The sequence below is a fragment of the Girardinichthys multiradiatus genome, chromosome 12 (assembly GCF_021462225.1).
Source record: "Girardinichthys multiradiatus isolate DD_20200921_A chromosome 12, DD_fGirMul_XY1, whole genome shotgun sequence".
NCBI classification, from domain to species: domain Eukaryota; kingdom Metazoa; phylum Chordata; class Actinopteri; order Cyprinodontiformes; family Goodeidae; genus Girardinichthys; species Girardinichthys multiradiatus.
The window spans coordinates 38617525-38639126 of NC_061805.1; the positions used below are offsets into that span (position 1 = coordinate 38617525).

The 21602-nt window shown below is 37.9% G+C and overlaps 1 protein-coding gene across 4 annotated transcripts in view; it reads right to left on the reverse strand.

Annotated features, from left to right (window-relative positions):
• Nucleotides 1–312: 312 nt before the first annotated feature.
• trpm3 (transient receptor potential cation channel, subfamily M, member 3) overlaps nt 313–21602 on the reverse strand; it is a 178445-nt gene continuing 157155 nt past the window's right edge. For 2 of the 4 annotated variants that reach the window (XM_047381346.1, XM_047381345.1), the window contains exons 21-26: nt 20456–20630; nt 19107–19235; nt 17420–17570; nt 11969–12162; nt 11618–11750; nt 313–8952 (exon numbers count right to left, since the gene is read on the reverse strand). In XM_047381346.1, coding sequence (XP_047237302.1) covers nt 7332–8952; nt 11618–11750; nt 11969–12162; nt 17420–17570; nt 19107–19235; nt 20456–20630 — 2403 coding nt within the window. In that variant the 3' untranslated portion in view covers nt 313–7331. The remainder of the gene's footprint in view (nt 8953–11617; nt 11751–11968; nt 12163–17419; nt 17571–19106; nt 19236–20455; nt 20631–21602) is intronic. The other 2 variants (XM_047381349.1, XM_047381347.1) reach the window with 1 other exon arrangement.

A 21602-nucleotide genomic window follows, 5' to 3' on the forward strand; every position in this document is an offset into this window, starting at 1 on the left:
AATTCAGATCAGTTAAAAGGCAAATAAATGAAATGTACAATTATGTAGTGCAGCTTCACAGTGAAAAAAGAAACCACTGAAATAATACATATGTTTTAACAACTTCAGCTTTTAAATTTATCTTGTTAAAGGGTAAGGCAGAGGCACAAGCTTGAAATATGATGGCAGCAACTGTCCTACTCATTTGGACGACGACCAATGAGTATGAGTCTTGGTATAGCTGAAAACAATTGGACATGGCACTAACATACTTATTATTTTTCTGGTTGAACACAGTTTAAAGAAGTAAAACAAACACGCACTGCACAGATACCAATCTATGTAACTGTTTATTTAACAATGCATGCCAGACAGAATCCTATTCACATTGAAGAGTACAGATGTGTATTTGCATCCAAATACGCACTACTTTTATTTCATAAGATCATTTATTTCCGTCTTTCTCTTGGTTAACATTACAAGTCATCTGTGTACAAGCTGAGTGGAAGAACTGCATGCATTTTAAGGACATAAAATTAAGTGTGACCAATAGGTGGGATCCACTAAGTCCCTTTTAGTTTAACATCAGTAATTATTGCAGAAATATGTGTGCATAAAACTCTCCTTCAGCCTACTAGTATACAGATTTTATAGAAAGGAAAATAAAAAAAACTATCTGTTGATCATCAATAAATGCGCGTCTTTCCCCCACAATGTATAATATAGAATAGGAAAATATTTTTAAAATACTGTACACTGAGACTATATGGTGGTTTGTGTTGTCCTGGCATGCCTTCCTGTGAATGGTGTATTCTAAATGTCTGGTTTCACATGCATGCAAGTCACATTCACATCTCAAAAACAGCTCTTCCACAACAGCCATGTCGATGTATAAATCATACCACTGTTTCTACATGCCAAGGACAAGTCTGTTATCCGATATTCTTTGGAGTGGGGACTACAAAAAAAAAAATCATAACAGGCCAAAAAGGGAGGGCCAAAGTCAAAACACAGTCATTTGTTGTCACGCAGAACTTCAGCTGAACTGTTAAAACTTATTTCCTTTAATCACCGACTGTCATAGCTTGGTAGCCAAAGGTCGAGAGAATGCATCTCAGCCTGTTTCCATTTGGTTTGACAGTTTAGTTTGATTTGGTTCAAAATTGGAGCAGCGACTGTACGTGACCAAAGCCTACACCAAATAAGCACTATAAGAAACAAACTGGAAAAAAGAGAGAGAGAAAATCCCACCCTTTTGTTTTTACTGTCAGTAATTTACACTTCAAAGTGTGAGCAAGATAAGCTAGAATGAAGACATTCGTTTATTTGCTATTGCTATTTTTCAAGACAATACACATACACACACACACATATATATATATCTATATCTATATCTATATATATATATATATATATATATAGATATATAGATATATATATACACACACACACGTACAAATTCTGGGTTAGACTTATAAAGCACAGTGATTATTTTGGACGCCTTCTAAACAAACTGTTCAGTTCTTTTCTTTCTCTTCCTTGTCTTAATCCACTGAGTCTCAGTGAAACACTTCATATCTTGCATCACTTGGGTAATGTTGTCCCTGAGCACTGATCTAGGGTCATCCTCTCACAATGCAATCCACACATTTGTTGAAGACGCTGTAAATCTGAACTTTTGCATGTGTCGAACACCTACAGCACGCTTCTAGTTCTGTTCTACTTTCATGATTGATACTGACCGGCCATTGGCACTGCAAACCTTCAGTTGATGTTAAGAACAATACAGATGCCTCTCAGTAAATTAGAATGTAATTTAAAACAGTAATTATCACTAATTCTATTTAAAAAGCGAAAGTCATAGGAACTTAGACTTGTTACACCCAGCAATTAAAAATCCAAAAATCCTCTTTCTTTAAAAATCTGAATGTTACATAGTCCCAATAAAATTATGTTGTTTTTTATTTTCAAAAATGCTATTTTATAGCCTACACAATCATCGGGAAGACTAGTGACTTGAGAGTTGACTTTGAGACCGTTACAGACAAAGTGTCATGAAAAAGGTGTACAAGCATTAGGGATAACCACAGCCATGAGAGGATTGGGAAGTCTTTCATCTTATTCTTGACAATACCCCATAGACTCTCTATGGGGTTTAGGTAAAAACCCAATAAAATAGTCAAAAAAGCAACTTCGGGTACTTTTAAATTGTGGGCAGGTGTCAGATCCTGCTGGAAAATTAAATCAACATGTCCATAAATGTTTTTAACAGAGGGAACAATGAAGCATGTGTGCCTGTCTGCAAACAGAAAAGGAAGGAAAACAAGCAGCTACATACAGATGACAATGGTGAACAAGATATTCACAACCAGTGCTAAAATGTAGAGGACAGTGATACATTGAAATCAGTTTCTTGAGATTTTGCTTACGTGAATTCATAAAGAGTCACCATAGTCCAGAAAAGGAAGCAATGTTGCTGAGATTAAGTAATCCCAGACTTGTTGAGAGAAACAGGCCTTGTTTCTGTAGAAGAAAGCTTTGATTTTAATTTAGACACAAGATTGTTAATGTGGTCTTTGAAAGAAAGTTTAGAATGTTGGATTACACAAAGTAGTTTGACCATCTCAATTTCTGTGCCATTTGCAATTTTAATTGTAGGAATGATAGTCGATGATGATTTACCTCTTGAAAACAAGATAAGGTTAGTATTTTTTCATTTATTATAAGTTAGAGCATATTTAACTGGGCCTGATTAAAAGAGAATTGGAAGAACAGTAAATTCTAGCATATTCTGTATAAAAATCATGCATGTCTTGTGATAGGTTCTGACAGACATCTTTAAATCAAATTCAAAGTGCCAAAGTGCTGGACACCAAAACCACAAGTTCCAACAATAGCTCAAAGTTAAAAACAAAATTAAAAAGTATGACACGATGAAATAAAACCATAAGTTAACTCTCATGCTGTAATAAAAGCCAAGTACAAGTGTGTTTTAAGAAGAGACTTAAAAACAATAAAAGATTAAACCTGTTTGATATGAAGGGGGAGCTGGTTCCACAGTTTAGAAGCTACAACAGAGAAGGCCCGATCACCTCTGTGGACCAGTCTCGACCTCTGAAAAACTCAAATCAAAAGATCTTTAGATCTAACTGATCTTTAGGGCACATTAAGCTGCAGGAGGTCAAATAGATGTATAGGAGCCAGCCCATTTAGGGCCTTATAGATAATCAATAAAACTTCAAATCAATTCTAAAATGAACAGGAAGCCAGTGAAGTGATGTTCATATTTGTAGATTTGTTTTATGAGATTTTACAAACTGCTCCAGGCTACTTAGATCTGGAGAAGAAGAAGAAGCACTACGGTTTCAACTGGGACCAAAAATAACTTCAGTTTTATTTTCATTTAAGTTCAGAACCTTTGGTATTATTTTGTATTGTTGTTATGTAATATTCAATTTGTCTGAGAAACTAAATTGTAGTATTCCATTCACTGTAAGCTACAATCATCAAATGTAACAATACTTGAGTTGTATAACTTTGTGTGTAATGAAGCTTTACAATAAATCAGTTTCACAGTTTGAATTGAATTATTTAAACATATTTTTTATTATATTCTAATATATTGAGATGCACCTGTAGGTTGAAAGGACATTGCACAGATGTTTTCCTTAAAAAAAAAAGATTGGTGATGTCTGGTTATGCAGAAGAAAGCGCTTACCACAGTTGCCTAATGTCTTACCGCATTAACAATTAGAGATGTTTAACAGTCTGTAAGTTTTGATTGTAAGATGGGGTGTGTGATGCACAGACAGCTAAACAGAAGAGTTACTGCAACAGCAGAACCAGCCATGTGGAAAAGCTCTGTCCTCATCATAACACCTCAGTGTCACTTGCATACAGATTCTTCTATTCTCTTAATCCACAAAGCATTGTGATAAAGACATCTCCTATAATTTTTGGTGTATTCAAATAAATCTCCATTCAAGCAATGATGCAGTCTCCTAATAATAACCATTCCTTCACTATGTACATTAGATGGAAAAGGGAAAAACAGAAGTCTATGAATAAATAATTCTTAATAGCTGACCCCTATATGAAAGAAAAGAACACAAAAATGAGTAACTTCACAGATTCTTGAATCACGTCAATCCCCACATAATCCACCCATGCCCAAAAGGCACCCTAAGTTTGGTATAATGGCAACTGTGTAAAACAAATCTCATAAGTTGCTTGATAAAACACACAATAGAAACTACTTTAAATACTTTAAATATGATGTAAATGTACAGTATTTGAGGTTATTCTATATTTAATAAATAATATTGTACATCATCATTTAGTGCATGTAGGTGGTCATCTTTTATTATATTTAAAAGCTTGATTAGAAAATACTTAAAATTTGACAAAAATATCACTGAAAACATATAAATATTATTTTGTAATTCAAACAGGCATTTACTATTATTATCACTAATGAGCAAGAAAATAGTTATAAAAAGAATCATCATCTCGAATAAATACAACATAATTAAACTGAATTGATATAGTGAGAAAGAGTTTAAAAACATCAAACTCAAGATAGATTTGAATAATTTCACCAATATTGAGTTTGCAAATCTATTGGAGAAAGGCGTCTTTCTCCACGCCTACTTCTTCCACCAGAATAAATATTATAATATGTAAAAACATGAATCTAGCTATCATCAGTTGATGATCAGCTTTCTTTATCTTTCGTCATCTACAACACACACCTTTCTTAAATCTCACCAAAAGTGCATATGCTCAACAGCTTATTTTTTAAGCATTTTGAAAAGTTAATTCATAAATTAGTGCTTTTATTTAATGTAAATGTCTATGACCTGTACATAGTTTATATTTGGGCGTATCACCAATCAGCTGCTTTCTTTTAGTCTCTTTGAGGTGGCGTGCTTTGAATTTCACTGAAAAATGTAATAAACAAATGATAATGATAATGATTGGAAAAGATAAAGGATGGGTCGATTATGTGTAGCTGGACAGAAAAATATTACAACTGCCAAAATTTGAAGGATGGCTTAATAACAACAGATCTATAATTTATTAAGTGGAGAGATTTGTGGTGTTAAACACATTAAAAAGAAGGTGATACCAGGTTCATCTGGCAGACCAAGGTAGGATTGTAGGTTTATTGTCCTCATTTTTTGCAATTGCGCTTGACAAAGTTCTGGGGACAGGGCTGAAAAGGTGTCAGACAAAGTTTATGTGTCTGTGTAGATTCACCATACACACTTTTGCTTATGTTCAACCAATTATTAAAACACAAGTTTAGAAATATAAGAGAAATCTTCCGTAAACTTAAAAGTTATTTTAATCCAGAGACAATCATGATTTGTCAGGTTATTTTGATGATAATTCTGAATTCAATAATAATTTAAAAAGTGAATTATATCTTGACTACTTCAAAGATTATGTGTGTAAACATTAGCCACAGCCACATTCCATACAACACACAGCAGGGAAAGTAAGTATTCAACATGTCAACATTTTTCTTTGTAAATATATTTAATGATGTGAAATTCACACAAGATTTTCTGTACCAACCCAAATAATCTACACCTCAAAAGATTCCATTGAGGTATTTATATGTAATAATGGACTGACTCAGAGAATTAGTATTGAACATACAAAAAACATATGGTGCAAAAAGGGAAAGAAAGTCAAGAAACCAGCTGAAATTTGTCATTATTAAGAAGGTCAACAAATTCCTTATTAGTGCAAATAATAGCTGCTTGTTCAGCTCTAATAGATTGCCAATAAAAAGGTTGGCCAATAAAAATTGAGGTACTGTATAAGCCTCATAATGGGTAAAAGCAAAGAGCTTTCACAAGACCTTTATAAACATATTGTTGTAAAATATAATGATAGCATCACTTACAAATGTATCTTTAAATGTCTAAATTCTACATTCTAAAGTGAGAACACTTGAGGCCATATTATGAAAGTGAAAAGAACACAACAAATAATGGCCGTGTCCAGGGGCTCTTTGCCAGATTTCTAACAAAAAAAACAAAAACAAATTCAAGAGTGGTCAAAGAGCCAATAAGAGAGCTCAAAAAAACTGAATTGGCAGGTTGAGTTTTTTCATGAGCGAGATAAGTTATGCACTCAACCACATCGATCTCTATTAACACTCACTGCAAAATACTCCACTTTTGAAGAAAAATCATTTTGAAGATTGTTAAAAGTTCACTTCAGAACGTTTGGACACATCGTTGAAATACTGGCAGAATACATTCTGATCAGATGTGAACAGAATTTTCTTCTTTGGATGTCATTGTGCACACCATGTTTACAGAGGAGATGGCCTTCACATAACCCCCAAAACACTATACAAACATTGAAGTTTGGATGTTAGAACATTATGGTGCAGGGCAGTTTTTTAAGAAGTAGGATGACTGGAGAAATTTTTCAGGACATTCTTGATAAGAATCTGAAAAGGATCAAGGGTTCAATTTTTAGCCAGGCCATGATCCAAATAAAATAAAGCAAACCGAAAATCTATGGAAGATGATCAGAGGATCACAGAGGAGCCCCTAATGACCCTTAAAGATCTGAAGGGAATCTGGTCAATATCACATCACACCTGAACAATACTATTTTCTCCAGGACTATGTCTTAAAGCTGTCATTACCAACAAATGTTTTCTGCTTAGTTTAAAATTAACTTAATGGATTACTTGGGTTGTTGACAGAGAGAGAGAAGTATTAACATGTTTAATCCTTATTTTCCCTGTTGTAAATTGTCAGTTTCTAAATTAGCTAGGGTTTGGGTATCCCTCTGGTTTGAGTTGGGATTCTTCAATGAGTAAAACATATTTTTGAAGTGGAAACCTAACATTGATTATGCTGACGCAAAATAACAAAATGAAGTGATTAGCTCCATCTCCATTCTTGTCCCTTTCTTTGTCTCTCAGATTTAACAGTTTCTACCACGTAATACAGGTAGGAATAACAGTATATTTTGTCTGTCTAGGGTGACTGATATGTGATGCAAAACAGTGACCGATGTCTACTTGATGTGTATAAGGTTGGTGGAAGACCTAAAGGAAAAATACAACTTCCATTTTCATGGCACCCCATTGTAAGTTACTTTGCTACAAGAGGTATAAACTAGTCTAAATTCATAGCTCTTTTTTGAGTGATGTACATAGATGCTGATCATAACTAAACCTTTCCATATCTAAAATGCATTGGAATAAAATATAGATATGTTCCACATCAGCATCTATGGGCAATTTCCTCCTGCTGTTACTTTGGCCCTTTTCAGTTTTCACCTAGGCCCTAACGATGCGTGAGGGCGCCAGTGGGCCCTTGTCACGTATAGTTTTGTCTATCAAAGCTGTGGAAAGCTGATGGAGCAGCCAGCTTCCTTATGGACAGGCTGTCAGTTTTGGCTGTGTCAGGTCTTGCTCCAGACTTGCTCCTGAGGAAAGGGTATCTGTGTCCAGCAAGACCCCGCCCCCCAGGCCCAGGTCCCCTGTCTGCTCCCAAACCCGGTCCCCTCTCCATCCTCTCACTCACTGACAGACTCTTCCGATGCGGAGGAGCCAGAGTGAGTGATGGATGGGAGTCATCTGAGGAGCAGCTGTTCGCTCGCTCCAGCCTGGAGAGGGTGGAGCAGAGAGGAGCTCCGCTGGGCCTGCCTAGGCCTGTTATGCGTGGAGTATCGGAGGCTGGTATCAGGTCCTCTGGGTCCTCTGGATCAGACTCTGTGTGACTTAGCTCTGCCTCTCTCTCTGGGTGAGAGGAACTAATGTCTGACGGCTTATCAAAGGTGAATGAGGTGGATCCTCCCGGTGAGTGTGAGCATTCTGCAGGTGTGTATGGAGTTGATACACAGCGGGTGTCGATGCAGTCAGTGATGCTGGTGTATTCTGCAGCCTTCACCTGGACTCCTGCCCCCAATCCACCATAACAACTTCTAGGCGTGAACATGAGGCTGTGGGACTTGACAAGAGTAGGCTCATCCAGGAACGCTGTGCCTGTTGTGGAGAGGTAACGGCTGCTCTTGGAGCGTTCTAGCAGCCCTGCTGAGGGAGGGGGAGATGGCTCCACATCCCAAGGAGGTAGGGTGGTGTCTGGTAAGAGGTTTGCTGAGCACAATGACAAATCAGCTGCCGCGCTGTCGTCATACATAGCTCCAGTCGTTCCACTGCTGCCTCCGCCGCCCTCCGAGTGCCTGTCGCCCAAACCGCTAGTAGCAGTGCTGCTGAAGTCGCGGCCTCCTGGCAGCACCATCTCTATGATATCTGACTGCAGTGAAGAGTCTCTCTGGAGGGGTGGGACCACACGGAGAGGATCAAGAAAGACCTCTGCAGGCCCCACCTCCTCAGAAGTTGAGACATAGATATCAATGCACGATGATGGACGGTGCTGCTGGGAAACCGACAGCGTCGCCAGTGGGAGGGGCTTAGACTCCTTGGTGGCGGCAGCTGAAGACACAGATTGCGAGCTATTGGCTCGGTGGAGACTGAGCGAGCGCTCCTTAAAGAAGCTTTCAGCTCGCTCAGCCCCACTTGCTCGTTCGATAGTACGTCCACCCCCGACATAAAAAGAGTGACTTCTTGCCCGAGCAGCCATGCCAGTTGGAGAGGGAGGGGACATAGAGCCCTCAGCTGTCCCCTCCAGTGCCTCCTGAAGGCGGTAGGCATTCCCCTCTGTGCTGTTAAAGCTGCTTTGGCGGAGGATGTATGCAGACTCTGGGCACTCAGCTTGGCGGAGTATATATGCTGAGTCTGTGCAGTCAGATGAGGTCCGGGAGCGCGCTTTGTTGACCTCCACACGCTCAACACCTGTCACACGTTCTAAAGCCACAGCAATCCGTCCAATCAGCTCCTCCATTTGGGCCAGACGAATATCCACAGTCTGCAGCGATGCTTTCATAAAGTGTTCCCTCTCATTGACCTCTTCCAAACGCATTGCCATGTTCTCCACCCTGATAAAATGGAGAAAAATTAAATGATTGAAGAGCATGATGGGTATACAATTTATCAAAATGTAAAACCTTTAATATACTTCAATGAGCAGCAGTTCAATATTTGCACTGGCTTGTATAATTATGTACTTACTCCTGTTTTTATTATTTAGGGGAATTAATTTTTTTCTCTCTAGTTGCATTGCTTTGAGCTCATTTATCAAAAACAAAACAAAAAAATCAGAATGGTTAAATAATAATAAATACTGTATGCCTCTTATGTGGTTACAGTGCCTTGCAAAAGTATTTTTACCCCTTGAACTTCTTACATTTGATTATATTAGCCACACACTTGAAGGAATTTTATTGACATTTTATGTGATAGACCAACACATAGTAGTACATTACTGTGAATTGAAAATGACTCCTGGTTTTGAAAAGTTTTTACTGATAAATATCTGGAAAGGAATTAATAGATTTCTATTTATCTCTCTTTCCTATGATTTTTCTTCAATTTCAGTTTAATTGCAGCTGCTCTGTGAAGGCCTCAGATGTTTGCTAGATAATTTTAGTGAATAAGTATCCTAAAGAAGGTTCTCTTCTGAGTAAAAGCCTGCGCTGACCAACTGGATCCCACACAGAACATTAACAAGTCTCTGGAGCTGTCTCAGGTTTAGATGCTCCATCATCATCCCAGTCCCCAAGAAACAGACCATCACGGGGTTAAATGTAGTCATTTAACCCCGTAATGACTGTTGTCCTTACCTCTTCATGAAGTCCTTTGAGCGACTGGCACTGAAGTATCTGAAGGACTTCACAGGCCCGCTGCTGGAACCTCTGCAGTTTGCTTAACAGGCAAACAGGTCGGCAGATGATGCAGTCAGCTTGGGACTGCACTTCATCCTGCACCACCCCAGCCACTCAGGGATGTATGCCAGGATCCTGTTTGTGGATATCAGCTCGGCCTTTAACACCATCAGCCGAGACATCCTCCATCAGAAGCTCACCCAGCTCACAGTGCTGGTATCCACCTGTCAGTGGATCACAAGCTTCCTGGCTAACAGGAGGCTGGGGAGCATCTTTTCCTGCACAGGAACCATCCGCACCAACACCCCTCAGGGGTGTATTGTCTCCCACTCCCCTTCTCCCAAAAAAACAAAGAAAGAAGAAAACTGGCTGTGCATACACATACATACTGGTCATTTTTCCTCATATTTATTTTCTCTAAAGTTAATTTATTTTTAGTTAATGTTGGTACACTGTCAGTGCTGAAAACCGAATTCTTTATTTATACATACAAACTTGACCAATACAACGGATTTTGATTCTGAAACACGCCAAACAGGTCAGTTAGAAAGTTGTCGAGAGCTTTTGTCTGACCAGGATACAACTGAACACTTAAACTGACAAGCCAGGAAGGGAGAGCATTAATCATAGAAGCAGCGAAGAGGCTCATAGTCACTCCAGAGGACCTGCAGAGACCCACAGCTCAGGTGAGAGAACATGCAAAGTACGGAGAGCCGTTTCATTCAAAATTAAATAAATAAATACTGCCGGCCACAGCCATGAATTGAGCTTGGCCCTGCTGTCCTAGTGCCGCCCCACAGATAAAACCTTGCCCCCTCATTTTAATATAAGAACATGAAATACAAAGAGCTTAAAATGAAAAATGGCGTTAAAAAGTAAAAGTCACTGAAATACATAAAGTATCTTTACAAACTAAAAATGTCACAAAATAAACTGCATTATGAAATAAATAAATAAATCTTTAAGTAAATTGAATAAACCTTTAAGTAAATTAAATACATCTTTAAGTAAATTAAATAAATCTTGAAATGAATTAAATAAAACAAGATAAAAATTTATTTTAACATAATTAATTTGTTTTATTTCATGGGGATGTTTATTTATTTTATGGAATATTTATTAATAATTTATCAATAGCAGGATTTATTCATTTATTTAATTTTGAATGAAACAGCTCTCCATAGTTAAGAGCAATGGGTGGTTGAACACTAACACAATAGAACAACCTTAACACACCATAAGCACTATGAAAGGGTGGTGGCAGCATCATGCTGTGGGGATTTTCTTAGACCAAAGACAACAAATTTGGTTAGAGTTTGTGGGAAGATGGATGGAGCTAAAAACAGTGCAATCCTGGAAGAAAACCTGTTAGACCTAACTCCACTTGAGGGACTATATTGTGGTGTGGCAATGGCACAGGCGGAAAGCCATGTATGGATCTATGCTGCATGTCTTCCCCTCTCTCCACCCCATTTCCTGTCGGTCAATTTACAAAATAAAAGCCACTCGTGCCACAAAAATGTAAAAACAAATCTTTTCACAGAGGCTTGCCATCCAGTTTGACTGAATCGGTGGTATTTTGCAAAGAATGGTCAAAAATTTAGTCTGTAGCTCTGCAAAGCAGGCAGAGACATACCCCAAATGACCTGAAGCTGTAATTGCAGGAAAAGTTGCAAATGCACTCTACTCTTTTCAAATTTTATATGCAACATTTTTTGAAAACCTTGCATCATTTTTTCTTTCACTTTAAAATTATACACTTCCCAATGAAATACATGGAATTATGTGTTTGTAATGTCACAAAAAAAGTTCAAGAGCAACAAATACTTTTGAAAGGCATTCTGGATTACAGTAATTCTTCTGTGTTTCCTTATCTGACCTCTCGGATGTGACTCGTATCCTTTCATCATTAGATGAGTGGAATCTGTCATCTTTCTCTCTGAAGTACTCTTCTATGCATTGCTCCTCAAAATCATGAACTTTCTTCAGCTCATCCTCAGTGATGAAAAGCTCTATGAAATAAAAAAATATTAACAGTGTCAATTTTATATCAGTACAAAACCTGCAATGTTACATTATTCTGTCTTGGTAATATTATAAATGTTATAGTCCTACAAGTTATTAAGAAACAGGTTTAGAGCATAGGTAAAAAAAAAATTGGAACATTGAATACACTGCTGTTAACGCTTAGTTTTTTTCAGGCTTTGTTTAATGAACATTTTCCACTCACTCAGTCCATAGTCCCTCTCGTCATCATCATGCTTGCGCCAGCGACAGCATAGATGCTTTAGGACCATTGTTATGTGACTGAAGATAATGAGGGGTGGAGGAAGGACTGGCCGTTCATGGAACGTCATGATGAGTTGGTAGCGCTGAAACTTCCACACTTGGTTTGAGATGGACTTTACCTCAAAGAATGTGTTGCTGTGAATAATCAAGCACAAACACCAGATTAGACATGGCAGATTGACAGACATGAGAATAAATTTACAGGAAAGTGAATCCACACATGATGCTGCATTTAATTTTCACCAGTAAATAAACCAGCACTTTAACCATCTACAGTTTGTGTAAAAGCTATAGGTCCAGGTAATTTTGGGCATTAGTGTCATAATTGTCTGGGCTTTTAATTATGCAATTTAACTGTTCCTTTATTTATTTCATTAACTTTATATTTCAGTAAATCTCAAAGTGCTACATGACAAAACAAGTGCTAAAAATGAAAACACAAAAAGAGCATAAAAACAAGGTGAAACAAAAAGAAATAAGCAAGAGTTCAATCAAAAGCTTTGCTGAAAGTGTGGGATTTAAGGCAACGTTTAAAGTCATCCATAGTCTGTGGTATCCTCAGGTGATCAGGGGGAGCCTTTTTAAAGGTGAAATGCCTATACAACACAAAAAAACTCTTAAATCAAGACTTGGATTAACTTTGCTGAACTATGACTTATTCAGGGTTTTACAGGCCCAAATATCTTGGTTAAATATCCCTTTGTAAGATGCAGAGATAGCAGACTCTTTTTGAAGTCATCAACAAGTTTTAAATATAGTTCTTACTGAGTATTTAAACTTTTGTCACCTCTTCAGTTTGTTTTCTGGCTATTTTTACATGCACAAAATTTCATGATCGGATGCAAATAAATAAATAAAATAAATATACAGTTTTTATGTGTGCAAGATTAAATAATCCAATCATGACCTATGTTTACATGCACCACGCTTTATTCAAAATAGAAGCACTTTGACATGTGCAGAGTTGTCGGATTTTCCTAAACCAAATGCAGAAGAACAATTTGTACTGCTGTGCTGTAAATAAAAGAAAACAACAAACGCAAAGGTGTGCTCCAGGATGGAGCTGCGTCAACTTCTGAAAAGGGTTGAGACGTCATTGTTTTCCATAATTAAGCTACAGGCTTAATGTGACAACAGACTGGTTATTTCCCTTTGATTATGTGTCTTGCCACTGAAGATGGAAATGCGTTGTATTGACGTGGGGCACACATGTAAAGTCAGGTCATTTTGCCACAATTAGAATAACATGATCCTAACAAGTGTTTACATACCCGCCGTTCAGATTGACAATTGGCATAAACCACCCTTCTCATCTGGAAAATTTCAATCGAGCCAAAACCGATTAGAGTATTCAGATGGTCACGTTTTACATGACACAGTTTTCTTCCGATCGGTCCTGTATTCTATATACTCCATGTAAACAAATTTTAAGTTTCAGGTTGGGACTTTGACAAGATTATTACATAAGTGATCTTAGACCTGTTGGCAGAAACAATTGTGTCTAGGTTCCAACTGGCTAGCAGCCAATGAGATGAAGCTGAAGAATTTTGAGCTCCTTGAGCCATAATTATACTTGAGAACATGTACTGTGTTCTTGGTTTTAAAAGGCTCATGTTGAGTCTTCTGAACACACACCTTGTTATTGTAGACAAACAATTTAATCTTTGCGTCATCTGGCCATTAAACTTGTTTTCAAAGGTATTTGGATGGTCCATGTGGGCATCTGTGAAATTTAGTCACGCTAAAAGGTGGCAATTTTGGAGCATGAGCGTCTAACATGGTCACCACCTACTCAGTGTATGGCAATAAAAATTTGTTTCACTTTGGTCAGCGATACCAGTGTTCCAGTGTTGTTTCTCAACACTTCAACCATTTTCTTCTTATCTGAGGGTGACAGTTTAGGTTGAGACGTGGACACAATTTGATGTTCCAAAAGGACAATGATCCCTAAACAAATATCAAAAACTGATTATGGAATGATAAACAGCCTAACATTTAGCTTTTGAATGGTTTTCCATATCCACTGACCTCACTTATACTGAAAATTAATGGATTACACTTAAAAGGCAGGACCATGCCAGGAAGCCATCACATTTAAATTAATTCTAAAAATTGAATAAATTGCTATATGTGACATATAAAAAGGTGAAAAAAGCATGTGACTATGGTTCAACTCACTGAGGAGCATTTCACCAAATAATAGTGGGGGCACATGTATCTTTTGAGTCTGTATATACCGTATATATATAATTTGTATTAGGTGTGGATTGAAGAAACTGCCCAATCAGTCCACCATTCAAAATAATAATTTAATCACATCATTAAAACACCAAAATTAATACAATTTATGCCCATGATTCTGATATATAAACTTTTCACTGAAACTGTAAGGACAGGCATGGTAGGGGTAATGAAGAGGAAAACCAGAAAGCGGTGATGTTGTTTTATTTGTTCAAATCTTTTTTGCGGCTTTGTTGTTGCTCTTTACGGTAATAACAGTAACAGTCACGGCTAAGCAGTTCTTGGCATGATGATAAATTATTAGTTTCCTAATGTAGGAAAATCAGCATTGCTTTGTACTAATACATTACACTGATAAATTCCAATGGCAAAGGGAAAAAAGTAGCTTTAATAGAAGGTAAAATGCACATATGCTAAAATCACAGTCTAAACTGTCTATAATGTTATAAATGCTTTGACATGAAACAAAGTACACAGTATAGGGTATTTCAATACATCCGTACTGTGGTGATGATGTGTTTCTGAGTGTAATGGAAGACAACACTGATTACTGTATCTTGATGTTAAAATTTGCATTTTTCTTTTGGGGAAATACATAACCGTGTACCCTATGAAATTCTTTAGATTTTTTCATGTTACAGTCATAAACCTCCATATATTTTAACAGGATTTTTGTGACAGACAAACTCAAAGTAGTACAGGTCCTTCTCAAAATATTAGCATATTGTGATAAAGTTTATTATTTTCCATAATGTCATGATGAAAATGTAACATTCATATATTTTAGATTCATTGCACACTAACTGAAATATTTCAGGTCTTTTATTGTCTTAATACGGATGATTTTGGCATACAGCTCATGAAAACCCAAAATTCCTATCTCTCAAAATTAGCATATCATTAAAAGGGTCTCTAAATGAGCTATGAACCTAATCATCTGAATCAACGAGTTAACTCTAAACACCTGCAAAAGATTCCTGAGGCCTTTAAAACTCCCAGCCTGGTTCATCACTCAAAACCCCAATCATGGGTAAGACTGCCGACCTGACTGCTGTCCAGAAGACCACTATTGACACCCTCAAGCAAGAGGGTAAGACACAGAAAGAAATTTCTGAACGAATAGGCTGTTCCCAGAGTGCTGTATCAAGGCACCTCAGTGGGAAGTCTGTGGGAAGGAAAAAGTGTGGCAGAAAACGCTGCACAACGAGAAGAGGTGACCGGACCCTGAGGAAGATTGTGGAGAAGGGCCGATTCCAGACCTTGGGGGACCTGCAGAAGCAGTGGACTGAGTCTGGAGTAGAAACATCCAGAGCCACCGTGCACAGGCGTGTGCAGGAAATGGGCTACAGGTGCCGCATTCCCCAGGTCAAGCCACTTTTGAACCAGAAACAGCGGCAGAAGCGCCTGACCTGGGCTACAGAGAAGCAGCACTGGACTGTTGCTCAGTGGTCCAAAGTACTTTTTTCGGATGAAAGCAAATTCTGCATGTCATTCGGAAATCAAGGTCCCAGAGTCTGGAGGAAAACAGGGGAGAAGGAAATGCCAAAATGCCAGAAGTCCAGTGTCAAGTACCCACAGTCAGTGATGGTCTGGGGTGCCGTGTCAGCTGCTGGTGTTGGTCCACTGTGTTTTATCAAGGGCAGGGTCAATGCAGCTATCAGGAGATTTTGGAGCACTTCATGCTTCCATCTGCTGAAAAGCTTTATGGAGATGAAGATTTCATTTTTCAGCACGACCTGGCACCTGCTCACAGTGCCAAAACCTCTGGTAAATGGTTTACTGACCATGGTATCACTGTGCTCAATTGGCCTGCCAACTCTCCTGACCTGAACCCCATAGAGAATCTGTGGGATATTGTGAAGAGAACGTTGAGAGACTCAAGACCCAACTCTCTGGATGAGCTAAAGGCCGCTATCGAAGCATCCCGGGCCTCCATAAGACCTCAGCAGTGCCACAGGCTGATTGCCTCCATGCCACGCCGCATTGAAGCAGTCATTTCTGCAAAAGGATTCCCGACCAAGTATTGAGTGCATAACTGTACAGGTTGACGTTTTTTGTATTAAAAACACTTTTCTTTTATTGGTCGGATGAAATATGCTAATTTTGTGAGATAGGAATATTGGGTTTTCATGAGCTGTACGCCAAAATCATCCGTATTAAGACAATAAAAGACCTGAAATATTTCAGTTAGTGTGCAATGAATCTAAAATATATGAATGTTAAATTTTCATCATGACATTATGGAAAATAATGAACTTTATCACAATATGCTAATATTTTGAGAAGGACCTGTATATAATTGTAAAGTGAAAGGAAAGTGATATATGGTTGTAGAGACTCAAGTCTTTTCCAGCCTTTAACTGTTTTTTTTTTTTCTAGAATTGCCCTGCATTTAGTTCCATCTTCACTGACCTGCTTTCCAGCCAAAGCTGAAGAAAAGCATGATGTTACTAACACCATGGTTCACTGTGGGTATGATGTGTTGAGGGGGATAAAAGCAAAACGCAAAAAGCAGAAGAAAGGGGGCACTACCTTTAAACAGCACTCTATCATCTATCATGTAGGCCAAAAAGTCCAACATTGGTCTCATCTAAGCAATTCACATTCTTCTACATGCTTCCACTATTCTAAAAAGGCCATATTTGCATAACTAGCAGTTGTCCTGTCAACAGTCCACGTGAGCTGTGGATCTGCTTAGCCACTTCCCAAGGGTCTTCAGTCTCTTCTCTGATTAATGCTCTCCTTGCATCGCCTGTCAGCCTGGGTGGAAAGCGATGTGTTGGTAGGATTTCAGTTTTGCCATACTCTATTCATATGCAGATGATGAACATCCCACAGTGCTTTATTAGATGTTCAGAGTTTGGGATATTTGGTCTCTGTTCAGGAAATAGGTGATAAGTGGAGGTAATCAGTTGGATGGGATTCATTTAGAAGTATCAGAGAAAAGTGGGTGGAAAAAGAGAAGTTGAAAGCCATCTATCAGTTTCCTTACATGTCACAATTATGTTCTATTTTATGTTGGTCTGTTACATAACATCTCAATAAAATACACTGAATTTTGTGGTTGTGATGCAGCGGGAGGTGGAAAAGTCAAAGGATTTGCATCTTTTTCATAGTACCGTAGCAAACATTTATCAGAAATTTTACATACTTAAACACTGCTATAAGTAGGTTGACGAGCAGTATGTTGGCCACCAGCAGGTAGCAGGCCATGATCGCGGGTACAATCCAAGCACCAGTCTTACATGGCGGCAGGGCCACCACCACCCCGTCCTCTGTTGTGATATTCTGCCCGCAGGGAGCTGCACAGTGCCACAGAATGAACAAACATAAACTTTGATACAGGGCAGATAAAAATAAAAACATACTTTCATCCATCCATATTTTCATGGATATTTTAGATGCATGTTTGATAAGAGATGCAAAGGCACAAATTCAACGAAAAAAAATAAATAACAATAAAATCAAAGGTTAAAAGTGATGCAAATCAAAGAAAAAAACATCCTGATGATATATCATACTCTCAGTACATGAGTGGAAACAACAAAATAAAAGACAAACAGATTTAAAGTAAACAAACAAAGTATATATAAATATATGTTCTTCAAACAAACAAGAAGCATACTTTATTGTCATGCTTCTTTTTCTGAGGAAGGGATTGGAAAGAGCAAATACTATAATGGCAGGGGCTCATGTACAGAAATAGAAATAAAAGAAATTCACAGAACGACACATTTCACATATCATGGGCTGTCCATGTTTGTGTTTTCAATATATTTTAACACGTGTTTAAAATATATTGCCACATGTGAGAGCCATAACTTCATTCCACAATGGTTTGATTGCTCTGAGGTCTATCCGACATGTATTTAAGAAACAATGTATGTTTTTCCATCCTTGATGGTTCAGTTGCTGTGGCTGATCAAGGGAACATTCAGCATTTGTCCTTGGTTTGTTTGCCTTGGAGATTCAGTGTGGTCATGCTTGTCATTTCTCGGTGCTCAATTGCTTCACACAATGTAGCCCAAAGACAGAGAACTGAAGTAATTTCTTTCTTTTTCTTAGCATCAACAAATTTTGGACACAAAAACTCTGACAACTGAACCACGTGAAAAAACAGATTACAGATGATGAAGGGTGAATAATTACTTTATCATGGTATGGAGGTGCGTTTCATTGAAAAGTAATCTAATGTTTTTGGTTATGTTTGAAGATCAGTCACACAAAATGTTGGGTTTAGTCCATGAAATCTTTTAGCAGTGGTGCTACTGCTCCAGTGAGAAGTTGAGCTGTTTTTAAGTGATGTGATACGTGCAAAATGTGGAATAATCATGGTCAGTTTTTCAAATTAAAGAAATTTAGGGTTAACCAACTAAATCAAGGAAAGAGGCATCAAGGAAATATCAAGTCTTTGATGGTTTCTCTTGATGTGGCAGCTGACCAAATACAAAGACCTATAACATGAGAAAACATCTAAAGTGTGCTGCTGCCATCTGAGCGACCATTGCCAAAACTAGTGGGAGTAAAGTTGCTTACAGGGTATAGCCTTAGGTCAAGCTACTAGTTTTTATCTTTAAAGATTTGTCAAAGACAATAGTCTGACAGACTCAGATTTCTTTGGACTGGTTGATCAAATTGTTTATTTTGAGTAGCTGACCTGAGATACCGTCAGAGTGGCAACTTTAGCCTTACAGCAAGAAAACACATGCAAACTTTTTTTTCTCAAGGGGCCTCTAGTGGTGGGATTTTGCATGACATGGTGGTAACGCGAGGATGACGAAGGAGAGGTGAGATAGGCGCAGATGTGGTTAAACTGAGGTCTATATGTATAGATTTACTGGAATTTTGAGTGGTCTGGCCAATGTGGGATGGACCATAACTACGCCAGGTTCCGTGCGTTCGTAAGTAATTTTCGACCGGCCAGAGTTTTTCATTCAGCCTTTGCTGTACCTTCTTAATATGCATATCTGAAACAAAGAATGGAAACATTATTTCAGATCTCTTCTCTTTGGGCCACTCCTCACATTCCGTACACACCTTCATATACAGTACTATACAAATAGACAACAGAACAGTACACAGACAGACCGTCACTCTTCTGAACATTTTCTCACAAACACTTCCTACAGCCTCTATTAAATTTATGAAGTCAAAAATGTTAACAATGCAGAAAAGAATGCAAAGACAAAAAAATCCTGATAAATTGGAGCACATAGTGCCCTTATATGATGAACAATTTGAGAAAGATTTGTCAAGAATTATGCCTACAATCATGATGCAATTTCTTTCATTTACAGTGCCATTTTGTAACATTACAGCCACAAACTTCAATGTATTTTATTGTCAAGTTATGTAAGAGACCAATACGTAGTAATGGCCAATTGTGAGTTAATAAGAGAATTGATAAATAGCTTTTGATTGTTCTTGCAAATAAAAATATCTGTTCAACAGAGGGCTAATTTATGAAGTGCATTACATATAGTTTTCCTGTCAACAGATTATTCCTCCTGAGTTTTGGATCTCTGCAGCTTCTCCAGAGTTACAATGGCCCTATTGGCTGTTTCTCTGAATAGTCATCTCTTTGCCAGGTAGACAGTCATGTCTTGGTAGGTTTGCATTTGTGTCATACTATTTCCATTTTCAGGTGATGGGCTGAACAGTGTGTTCAAGATGTTTAAAACTTGGTATAATATTTTATAACCTAACCCTGCTTTAAATGTCTCCAGAGTTTCATCTCTAACATGTCTGCTGTGTTCTTTGGTCTTCATGAGGCTGTTACTTCACTGATGTTCTACCTCTGATACCTTAAAAGGCATCTTTCATTAAGTTACACACAAGTAAACTTCAATCTTTCTACTTTTTCTAGGTTTGTAAGACGTGCTTCATTTTCCCTCCACTATACAACTACACACTACTTTGTGTTAGTCTTTCAGATAAAATCTCTGAATTTTGTCAAATTTGTGGCTTTATTGTGACAAAATGTGAAAAAGTTAATTAGGTTGGAAAACTTTTGGGATGCACTATGTTATCTTTTTCATAAGTGTTTGAAAAGGAATCTCTGAGCTAAGTTTCAGATTTAATCAAAATGAGTTACTTATTTTTTCTTGCCTATTTCTCAGGAAGTCAGGAATAATCCTTTTCCAAATTCAAAATGGATTTTCTTCAGTAGCTGACACCACAAACTTACGGTCAATCTGGTCGGCAAACACCTCCCCATAGATCATCCAGTAAGGCATGAAGAAGATGTTTCTGGCCAGCATCCAGGACGGGTCTTCATTAGGATTGAGGATGGCCTGACGTGCCACCCCAAAACTCATGAGCACTACCAACATGATGATGACAAAATACATCATGTCGATCATCTGACAGAGGGAGGGAGAAAGAAAGGGTTGAGTTAAGGAATGGTCAGCAGGGGTTAAAAAACAAAAACAGCCCCAAAACATTCTGTATACCATCTGGCTAGGGGACAAACAATGTCAATCTGTCAAAGTCTACAAAGTTTTATATATATATATAATACAAACTCTAGACACCCGTCTGTGGAGAAGCTTGCTGGTGTTCTGCAAGCTCCTCTCTAGCCTTTGATTGCAGCAAGTGCCAGCATTACTCACATAGGCTGGTGCTGAAAGCAGAGGGAAAGACACATTGATCTGCTCGGGAATGGCTATTTGTTCGTACTGCGATCCCAGGACCAAATCTACGTCTCAACACTCCTCTCTTCTCCTCCACCAGCAGGCTCTACTCCTCTGGTCAGTTCAGTTTTCTCCACTGTTTTTTCTCCATTTTGTTTTGGTCATTTTACCAAACTAAACCTCATTATACATGATTGAGATCACAGTAAAATAAATAATTTTAATATTAATATGAAATTAATTAATATAAAATAGATGCAGTATGAAAACGACCAACATGGCGAGTAAACATAATAATAAGCAAATCAAAATAATGAGTGATGAGTACGTAAATAGCTAAGTTCAAACATTTTGATGGTGTGACAACTAATTTAATTTTGCTAAGTTTGTTCATCATGATTTACACATTTCAGAATCCAGTCTAAATTCTGCGTTTAATTTGTCTCCATTGATTACAAGGAATGCATTTGATTTCTTCTTTTTTTTTTTGCAACAACCAATCACAGACCTTGGAAGACAGTGTCACACCGACCAATGCGGTCAATCACACCTCCTCACTAAAATAGGAATTTCTGTCATCTCCTCGCTCACAGTCGCTCTCAGCAGCGAAGTGAATCACTTTTAAGCTAAGACTCTTTGCCAGGAATTTTTAGGTAAAGATAGGAACTCTCTGAGTGGACTCTTTCTGAATACTGGCCCTGA